General features: G+C 34.9%; 1 protein-coding gene across 1 annotated transcript in view; it reads left to right on the top strand.

Moving 5' to 3' along the window:
- Positions 1 to 11,427, top strand: part of CCDC122 (coiled-coil domain containing 122) — a 36,824-nt gene that overhangs the window by 2,933 nt on the left and 22,464 nt on the right. Inside the window, exons 3-4 of the mRNA XM_011974621.1 lie at positions 4,850 to 5,248; positions 6,040 to 6,156. Of these exons, the coding sequence (XP_011830011.1) occupies positions 4,850 to 5,248; positions 6,040 to 6,156 (516 nt within the window). The remainder of the gene's footprint in view (positions 1 to 4,849; positions 5,249 to 6,039; positions 6,157 to 11,427) is intronic.

Raw genomic sequence — 11,427 nt, forward strand, 5'->3', positions numbered from 1 at the left:
CATGCAACATAATTAGATATAACTATGCTATGTGAATATGACTAAAGAAATGAAAATGAAAACAGTATCTTGTGCTCTGTAACGATTGTTATTAAATATATCATAGAAATGAGAAGAATAGGCTCAGGAGCTGAACTGCCTAGTTCAAATGGCCAGATTTACTACTTCTTGTTCCGTGATTGAATTTGTTGTGCTCCTGTTTCCTTAGTTGTAAAATAGAGATAACAATAGGACGTGCCCATAAGCTTTTCATGAGGATTAAATGAGTTAATGTGTTTGGTGGGGACCAGGTGGACATGGTACTGGTAGGGCCCTATTTGACATTGGCTTTAAGTATCATTGGCTTTAAGTGCATCAGCAGATACATGATGACAATAATTGTATTATGGTGATATGGATTTCTTATAAATATTTGTATTATGTTAGTCACTTCTAGAAAAGAATACAGCTATACAGTAGAATGTAATTAAAAAACTAATGTCATAGTTTTGTAAAGAAATTATTTTGTAAAACTTTTCAGTCTTCAAAGAGTTTCATAGACTTTATTCCATTTATATTGAGAGCCTACTTTGTGTTAAGCATTTTGCTGAACATTGTCTTCTCTCTTATGTTACTTACCATCTGTTGGGAAGACAAAGAAGTAAACAAATAATTACATGTAGAGTAGTAGTGTCAATGATAGAGGCATGAACGCAACACAGATTTAACACTAGAGAGAGAGTGATCCCAAAATAAATGATGTTTCAGTTGAGTTTTAAATGGCAGCTGGAGTTCATCTGAATGATTAGGTATCTAGGACAAGTTTAAAGGTTAGGGAGTAAGGAAGATAATATTCAAAATAAAAAGGACCTAAGGATATTCACAGCGGATATTTGCAGAGGCCTGAAATAGCATTGGTACATTCCTAGAACCATAAGTAGTTTGATGGTAAAGTAAATTACAGTACATTTTGAATAATCATGGAAGATATATACCACGATAAGAAACTTCAACTTTAAAGTTGATGAGAAGCATTTGACAGATTTTAAGCAAGAAGCAAATAATTAAATTTATATGTTAGAAAGAATTCTAGATACATAAAAAGCACTTATTATAATCCAATATCCATTCATGATAAAAACTCTCAGCTAATTGGAAATAAAAGGGAACTTCCTTAATCTAAGGAAGAACAGCTACGTAAATTCTGTAACCAACCACATACTTAATGGTGAAATAATGAATGTTTTTCTCCTAAGATCAGGAACAAGACAAAGATGTCTCCTCTTACTTCTATTCAAGATGGTACTGGTAGTTCAAGCCAGTATAGCTATGCAAGTAAAAGAAGAAAAACTCATTCAGTTTAGAAAGAAAGAAGTAAATCTGTTTTTATTCACAGATGACATTACTTTTTATTTAAATAAAATCCCAAGGAAGCTATAAAAAGCTACTAGAACTAATAAGTGAGGTTAGAAAGATTGCAGGGCACAAGATTAATATACAAAAATATGGTGTATTTCTACACATTGGCAAGAGAAAATCAGAAATTAAAACTTCAAAAGCAATACTACTTACAATACCATCAAAACTATTCAATACTTAGGGGCAAATTTAACAAAAAGTTTAAAGACCAGTATGCTGAACACTGTAAAACATTGGTGAGAAAAATTAAAGAAGGCTTAAATGTAGAGATATGTCATTTTTATGAAACAGAAGACTCAGTATTGCTAATATGTTAGTTCTCTCAGTTTTATTTATACATGAAACGCAGTCCCAGTCAAAATTTCAGGAGGCTTTTGGGAGAGAAATACATAGGCTAATTCTAAAAGTCATATGGAAATGCAGAGGACTTAGAATATCCAAAACAATTTTGAAGAAGAAAAGTGTTGGAAATCTTACACTACCTGGGACATTTTCTAACACTAACAACCAATTTTCTGATTCTCTGGATGCCAACTGTGTGTCCAATGATTGGATTCTGTTCTGACACTACAACAGTTTTCCCTTATTTGCAGTTTTGCTTTTGCAGTTTCAGTTAGCCACAGTGAGCTGAATTCTAAAAGTATTAAATGGAAGATTACAGAAATAAACAATTTGTAAATTTAAAATTGCAAGTCATTCTGAGTAGCACGATGAAATCTCGCACTGTCCTGCTCCATCCTGCCTGGGACATGAGTCATCCTTTTGTCCAGCACATCTATGCCATATGAGCTACCCATTCTTTAGTCACTTAGTAGTCGTCTCAGTTATCAGATTGATTGTGGCAGTATCACAGTGCTTATGTTTAACTAAACTTTATTTTACTTAATGGCCCCAAAGTATCAGCGTAGTGATGCTGGCAATTCAGATATGTCAAAGAAAAGCTGTAAAGTACTTACTTTAAGTGAGAAGGTGAAAGTTCTCAACTTAAAGGAAAGAAAAATATCATACACTGAAGTTGCTAAGATCTATGGTAAGGACAAATCATCCATCTGTGAAGTTGTAAAGAAGGAAAAATAAATTCCTGGCTGGGTGTGGTGGCTCACTCCTGTAATCCCAGCACTTTGGGAGGCCGAGGCAGATGGATAACTTGAGGTCGGGAGTTCGAGACCAGCCTGGCCAATATGGTGAAACCCTGTCTCTACTAAAAATACAAAACAGCCAGGCATGGTGGTGCACGCCTGTAATCCCAGCTACTTGGAAGGCTGAGGCTGGCCAATCACTTGAACCGGGGAGGCAGAGGTTGCAGTGAGCTGAGATCACACCACTGCACTCCAGCCTGGGCAACAGAACAAGACTCAGAGATTCCATCTCCAAAAAAAAGAGAAAAAGAAATTCCTGTTAATTTTGCTGTTGCACCTCAAACTGCAGAAGTTATGGACACAGTGTGTAATAGTGCTTAGTTAAGATGAAAAAGACATTAAATTTCTGGGTGGAAGACATGAACAGAAAACATGTTCCAAATAACGGCCACATGTTGCTCCAGAAGGCACTAAGTCTATATGAAGACCTCAGCAAGGGATTTTCTGAAATAAGTGACACTAAGTAAGGGATGGTCACACAGATTCAGAAACAGGTTTGGACTGAAAAATATAAAAATTAAGGAGAGACCAAGTCTGCCAATAAAGAAGCTGCTGCCATTTGAGTACAGTACAATAAGATAGGAGAGAGAGACCACATTCACATAACTTATAGTATATCATTATAATTATTCCGTTGTTATTATCTTATTGTGCCTAATTTATATGTTAAACTTTATCATAGGTATGTATGTATAGGAAAAAAAAAACATAGTATATATAGAGTTCAGTACTGTCCATGGTTTCAGGCATCCACGGAGGTCTTGGAACATATTCCTCCTAGATAAGGAGGGACTACTGTATCTATCTGGAATTAGCATCAGCTCCCAGAAGATAAAGGGTTCAGTCGCATAAGACTGCCCCTGCTTCATGTGCCAGTCACAAGTCCCAGGCTACCCATACTTCTGACTAATTGGCTATAAAATCAGAGGTTCTCACCTTACCATTAACTAAGTTGGGGAACATAGGAGTGTGATAATTTGCATTTTTGGTCCCAATTTTTCATCCTTTAGTCTATCCGTACCCTTTGCCATATATTATAATGCTTTCCCATAATGGATGGACACACTTCCACCCCTTGACTCTGGGTTTGATTATGTGACTAGCTGAGGTGTTATCAGATATGACTCAAACAAAAGCTTTAAAAAACTCTTCCATAACTGAATTTCACTCTTCTGCATCTACTATTATCATGACATGCCTGGGTTGGCCCATTGGAGGAGAAGATACATATAAAGCAAAGCCAAGACACCCCTGTCAGCCCAGTTAAAGCCAATTTAAATCATCTTACAATCAGCCAATCCCCAGACACTTGGGCAGATTCAACCAAGATCAGCAGAACCACCTAGCCAACCCTTGCTTCTCCCAGGCTTATGAACTACCTAGACAACCTCAGCTGCTCCTAGTCATGTCAGCAGTATATACTTATGTATTATTGTATGCTACTGAGGTTTTGTAGTTCTGGCAACAGATAATTGATACAAGGAGTAATTGGCTGTGTTGTAGAAAGGATTCATTCAATTTTTGGATATGGTGAATTTGAGGTGGCCAGTGGCGGCTGGGTGTAGAACTCAGCAGCCACTTACATTCTGTGAATCATCAGCAGATATGTAGCTGAATATGTAAATTTGGATGAAATTACCCAAGGAGCATATATAGAGAGTGAGAAGAGGAAATTATGATGAAGACCTATATTTGAAGGAACTGTTGAGATTGAGAAGGAATTCTCAGAAATTTCTAAGGAGAACCGGAAAAGACTGGTGGTGTGAAAACTAGGCTTTAAAAAGAAGGCAGCAGTTAGGAATGCAAAATGCCCCAGGGAGGCAAAGTAAATATCTTTATACTCATTTTACAAATGGAGAAAAATGTAGTTTGAATGGGGTAACAAAGTTTGTTATGCATGATCATACAAACTAGTAAATAGCAATAAGGGTGTTAGAACCTAGATCTTTTGATTGTTAACTCAGGGCTTTATCATTTTTTATCATATTGTCTTTCCTGAGTGTGTACTTCTGATGCCTGTAAATAAATTAGTAAAATTATTATAAAGTATCTTACATATATAAAATGTCAAGATAAAACATGAGATTTTAATATTTAGAATTAGATGAACATTAAAAAATATGTAACTGAGATTCCTTCTGAAATTATAAAATAGTGTTTATTGCATGTTTCCTTTTATTCATCGATTTTTAATATCTGATAAATATATTTTTATGAGTGATTTTTCCTATATTCATATGGATTAAAACATTGATTTTCCTCTCATGTTTAAAATTTTGAATAAATAATGATAATGTTAAAATATATTACAGAATGAACTTCATGAGCTTGAAAAACAAATAGCAGCTATCTCTGCAGAAACTAAAGGAACAGAAAGACAAATTTATCAACAAGATGCTGCCATACAGAATACCAAACTTCACTGTGATAGCCTGGAAACTCAAATCAAATCCTTACATTCAGAAAATGTAAAGCTTAAATTTGACATAGAAACAGCCCAAGAAGATTTCGAGGAACACATGATAAAATATAATGCATATTATGCAAAAATAAAAGCACATAAAAATAGTTTGGGAGAAGTAGAAAGCAAATGGTCATTTATGACCGAACTCCATGAAAAACGAGATTTTGTTAAAAAATTAAAGATGATGAAAGAAGAACTTATGCAAGATCTTCAAAATCCAGGAGGGAACCGAATAACACAAGTACAGGTGTGGAAAATTACTTAGTAAAACTATTTTTTCTATAACTCCTTTTTTGCAAGTACATACATTAAATGGTAAATTTATTGTGAAGTTAATAAAATGCCCATAGCTGTTCTATTACATTCAGAAACTATTGTCACAATTGAAAAAAACTTGGAATAAGTACATGTGTTATATAACAACTACCTTAGATGCTCAAATGCGTAAAGGAAACATCCACAAATCCCCTGGATTTATAAAAATACATGGTCAAATAAAATCACAGTGAAGAATTAATCTATAATCCATTGTCCATTGTTGTAGAAAATGTAATTCACAAAAATGTTGAAGCCTTAGCTTCTATGCCAATGGATCCAGACCAATTCAAATCAGTTTAGTACACTTAACGCTGTTATGCAAGCAATCTAAATTAACAATTGAACCTTAAGCATCTTACTATTTCTCTGTTATTTAAAGACGATAGAAGACACCAACTTAAAATATTGATCATTTCTTGCTAGAGAATTAAAAAGTGTCTTTTACACTGTTGTTGGGCAATTGCCACCATAAGTACCACTTTCCTTTTTGTCTTATTTCATTTGGTTTTTAGTTCTGTTTCAAATGTAAGGTTTCTTTACATTTTCTTTAAGTAACAGTTCTTTATTTTTGTATACCTATAGAAGTAATATTCTAATGCTATTTATCAAAGCTAAATTTTGATTTGGCTAGTTTTCTTAAATTAGAGAAACACTGAAATATTGGATTTATATTGATCATCCTTTTTTGACTTCTATATTTCAAATGTTGTCAACATACAGGAAGACATTACAAAGTTAAAGGATAAAATTTTAACTGTAAAAGAATCTATCATTGAGAAAACTTGTTTTCTTGAGGAAGAAAAAAAGACACATGAAAAATTAAGAAAAGAAATAGAGGTAAGTCTTAATTATCTAGATTTCAATGTTTTATGGGACCATTTTTTAAACTTACACTATATTCATATTTCCATAATTTACTCTCAATACTCAAAACAGCTGAAGAATAAGAACTATAAAATTTAGTAAATACAAATCATCAATAGATAACTAGAGATAACGCCCTCATTCAAAGATGTTCAAATATGTGAATGTGTTCAAACAATGCAAGCATTCACTCCTGTTCAAATCTGGGCCAGGGTTCTTCCAGGTTGTTCTCATTCCACTAAGAACATGATACCCAATTAATGGCTAGAAAGCAGCTGTGTAGTCAAAGAGGCTGCCCATTCTTAGACATCAAAGACTCCTCAAAATAGAATAAAACACAATGGAAAGAATTGTCTTTCCAAACCTCTCTGACTTCCTATTCGCGGTTATCAAGAGTCAAGTTAAAAAAAAACAAACTGAAAATATGCAAAATTGAAAGAGTAAATTAAATTCTTAATGTGTGGTGGTGCCGCCTGTGGACTTCTATAGTCATTATTGTTTAGATGAATGGTGAACAGAAATGTAAAATAATATGCTATTAAGGGCAAATAATTTTCACCTGAATACATTAATTTGGAAAATAAAAGTATGCATGATTCAACTTGCTTTTGACTAATTTGACACAATACAAAGCATCTGAGGAAATTAAAGATAAAAACCCTCATCTTTACATATTTGCTATTAAAAAATATCATGATTTTACCTTATAGTTTACTAGGAATCTAAACAAATAATAATTTTTTTTTTGCCCTTGTAGACATTAAGGTTCATTATAAAGCAATAAATAGTAAGACAGTGTATTAGTGGTATAAAAGTAGAAAAAAATCTTATTATTATTATTTTTTTCTTTATTTTTGAGAAGGGATCTTGCTCTGTTGCCCAGACTGGAGTATGGTGGTGTGATCTCAGCTCACTGCAGCCTCAGCCTCCCAGGTTCCAGCCTTTCTCCTGTCTTAGCCTCCCAGGTAACTGGGATTACAGGCACGTACCACCACACCTGGCTAATTTCTGTATTTTTAGTAGAGATGGGGTTTCACCATGTTGACCAGGCTGGTCCCAAACTCCTGACCTCAGGTGATCCGCCTGCCTCAGTCTCCCAAAGTGCTGATTTTACAGGTGTGAGCCACCACGCCCAGCCAGAAAAAAAATTATTAATGAAAAAAAGAATCCAGAAATTATGCATGCATGAATGGTAAAAACAAAATAGATTACCTTTATGGAAAAATAAAGAAAAATGTTGAAATAAAACTGGATTTCTACCTGATAATACACACATGAGCATGCACACACACACACACATACACACTTCTGAGTATTGAGTACAACATAGGAGAAAAACTTAACAATTTGTGTCAGAAAAGCATTTATTTTAAAAGAGAAAAACACTCCATAAATTCTGTGGTTAAATATCTTTAGTTTTGACTATGCCGTAAATTTTCAGATTATGGGAATACACCATAACAAGAGAAAGAACAAGACTCTATTCTAGATTATTATAACACATGTATGTGATAAGAAAGAGATAAGAAAATGTCAAATCAGTGAAACATTGGGCAAATGGTTTAAAAAGACCATTTTTCTAAAACATGAATATCAGAAATAAAGAAAAATATGACCATCCTCATTAACAATAAGAGACTGGTAATTAAAACCACAGTGAAGTTCCATGTTTAGCCCATCTGATTATCAGTATTACAGTTGGTAAGATGTTGAGCATGGGAATTTTAATACAGTATTCTTGTGAGTGTGAATTGCTAAAAGCACTTTGGAAAGAAATGTGAAATTACCTTGTAATTTTTTTACAGTAACATATTTTATTGAGGTATAATTGTCATAAGAGTAAATACACAAATTATAAATGGATAGCTTGATTTATTTGGACTAATATGTACATATATTTATGTTGGTATTACCTAGATCAAGATATAGAACTTTCCCAGCATGTCCAGAAAGTTCTCTTCTACCCTTTTTATCAAACAGCCACTATTCTGATTTTTATAAACAGCTTCACTAAAATTCACATACCATACAGTTCACCAATTTTTGTCAGATATCCTGCAACAAAGTTTTAGAAATGAAAACAAATTATTCAGAGATTTTTTTTATTATTATTTAACTTTTTTTTTGAGACGGAGTCTCACTTCATCACCCTGGCTGGAGTGCAGTGGTGTGATCTCCGCTCACTGCAAGCTCTGCCTTCTGGATTCATGCCATTCCCCTGCCTCAGCCTCCCGAGTAGCTGGGACTACAGGCACCCACCACCACACCCCGCTAATGTTTTGTATTTTTAGTAGAGATGAGGTTTCACCATGTTAGCCAGGATGGTCTCGATCTCCTGACCTCGTGATCTGCCCACCTCGGCCTCCCAAAGTGCTGGGATTACAGGCATGAGCCACCGTGCCCGGCCTTAATTTAACTTTTAAGTTCAGAGGTACATGTGCAAGTTTGTTATATAGGTAAATTTCTGTCATAGTTTGTTGTACAGATTATTTCAATACCCAGGTATTAAGCCTAGTACCCATTAGTTATTTTTCCTGATCCTTTCCCTCCTCTCACCCTCCTGTGTATGTTATTTCTGATAGGCTCCAGTGTGTGTTTCCCTCTATGTGTCCATGTGTTCTCATCATTTAGCTCCCACTTATAAGTGAGAACATCCAGTATTTGGTTTTCTGTTCCTGTATTAATTCACTTAGGATAGTGGCCTCCAGCTCCATTCATGTTCCTGCAAAGGACGTAATCTCATTCCTTTTTATGGCTGCATAGTATTTCATGGTGTATATGTACCACATTTTCTTTATCCAGACTACCATTGATGGGCATTTAGGTTGATTCCATGTCTTTGCTATTGTGAATATTGCTGCAATGCACTTACACATGTATGTGTCTTTTTGATAGAATGATTTATATTCCTTTGGGTATATAATCAGTAATGGGATTGCTGGGTTGAATGTTATTCTGTTTTTAAGTCTGAGGAATTGCCATACTGTCTTCCACAATAGTTGAACTAATTTACACTCCCACCAACAGTGTATTAGTGTTCTTTTTCTCTGCAACCTTGTTAGCATGGGTTTTTTGTTGTTGTTGTTGTTGTTGTTTTACTATTTGATAATAGTGATGATGGTATCTCATTGTGGTTTTGATTTACATTTCCCTAATGATTCATGATGCTGAACATTTTTTTATATGATTGTTGTCCACATGTATGTCTTCTTTTGAAAAGCATCTGTTTATTTCCTTTGCCCACTTTTTAATGGGGTTGTTTGATTTTTTCTCGTAAATTTGTTTAAGCTTCTTATAAATGCTGGATATTAGACCTTTGTCAGATGTATAGTTTGCAAAAATTTTCTCTCATTGTGTAGGTTTTCTGTTTACTCTGTTGATCGTTTATTTTGGTATGCAGAAGCTCTTTAGTTTAATTAGATCCCATTTGTCAACTTTTGCTTTTGTTGCAATTGCTTTTGGCATCTTCATCATGAAATATTTGCCCATTCCTATGTCCAGAATGGTATTGCCTAGGTTGTCTTCTAGGATTTTTTATAGTTTGGGTTTCATATTTAAGTCTTTAACCCATCTTGAGTTAATTTTTGTGTATGGTGTAAGGGAGGGGTACAGCTTCAATCTTCTGCACATGGCTAACCAGTAATCCCAGCACCATTTGTTGAATAGGGAGTCTTCCTCAGTGCTTGTTTTTGTCAGCTTTGTCAAAGATCAGATAGTAGTAGATGCATGGTCTTATTTCTGGGTTATCTATTCTGTTCCATTGGTCTATGTGTCTGTTTTTGTACCAGTACCATGCTGTTTTGGTTACTGTAGTCCTGTATTATAGTTTGAAGTCAGGTAGCATGATGCCTCCAGCTTTGTTCTTTTGGCTTAGAATTGCCTTGGCTATTTGGACTCCCTTTTGGTTCCATAGGAATTTAAAAATAGTTTTTTCTAGCCATGTGAAGAATGTCATTGGTAGTTTAATAGGAATAGCATCAAATCTATACATTGCTTTGGATAGTATGGCCATTTTAATGATATTGATTCTTCCTACCCATGAGCATGGAATGTTTTTCCATTTGTTTGTCATCTCTGATTTATTTGAGGAGTATTTTATAGTTCTACTTGTAAAGATCTTTTACCTCCCTCGTTAGCTGTATTCCTAGGGGTGTGTGTGTGAGGGGCAATTGTGAATGGGATTTGGCTCTCAGCTTGATTGGTGTTATATAGAAGTGCTAGTGATTTTTGCATATTGATTTTGTATCCTGAGACTTTGCTGAAGTTGTTTATCAGCTTAAGAAGCTTTGGGCCAGGACTGTTGGGTTTTCTAGATATAGCATCATGTCGTCTGCAAACAGGGCTAGTTTGACTTCCTCTCTTCTTGTTTGTATATGTTTTATTTCTTTCTCTTGCCTGATTGCTCTGGCCAGGACTTCGAATACTATGTCAAGTAAGAGTAGTGAGAGAGGGGATCCTTGTCTTTTGCTGGTTTTCAAGAGGAATGCCTCTGGGTTTTGCCCATGGAGTATGATGTTGGCTGTGGATTTGTCATAGATGGCTCTTATTATTTTCAGGTATGTTCCTTCAATACTCAGTTTATTGAGAGTTTTTAACATGAATGGTTGTTAAATTGTATTGACAGCCTTTTCTGCATCTATTGAGATAATTCATGTTGTGTTTGTCTTCAGTTCTGTTTATATGATGAATCATATTTATTGATTTGCATATATTGAACCAAACTTGCATCCCAGGTATAACGCCTACTTGATGGTGATGGACAAGCTTTTTGATGTGCTTCTGGATTCAGTTTGACAGTATTTTGTTGAGGATTTTTGCATCAATGTTCATCAAGGATGTTGGCCTGAAGTTTCCGTTTTGTTATGATTCTTTCAGGTTTTGGTATCAGGATGATTTTCGCCTCATAGAATGAGTTAGGGAGGAGTCCCTCCTCCTTAATTTTTGGGAATAGTTTTGGCAGGAATAGTACCAGCTCTTCTTTGTACATCTGGTAGAATTCAGCTGTGAACCCATCTGGTACTGGGCTTTTTTCAGTTAGTAGGCTATTTATTACTGAATTAATTCCAGAGCTTGTTATTGGTCTGTTCAGGGATTCGATTTCTTCCTGGTTCAGTCTTGGGAGGGTGTATGTGTCTAGGAATTTATCCATTTCTTCTAGATTTCCTCGTTTATGTGTATAGGGGTGTTCACAATATTCTCATATGGTTATTTGTATTTCTGTGGGGTCAGTGGTAATATCCACTT

The sequence above is a fragment of the Mandrillus leucophaeus genome, unplaced genomic scaffold (genome assembly GCF_000951045.1).
Source record: "Mandrillus leucophaeus isolate KB7577 unplaced genomic scaffold, Mleu.le_1.0 Scaffold147, whole genome shotgun sequence".
NCBI classification, from domain to species: Eukaryota; Metazoa; Chordata; class Mammalia; order Primates; family Cercopithecidae; genus Mandrillus; species Mandrillus leucophaeus.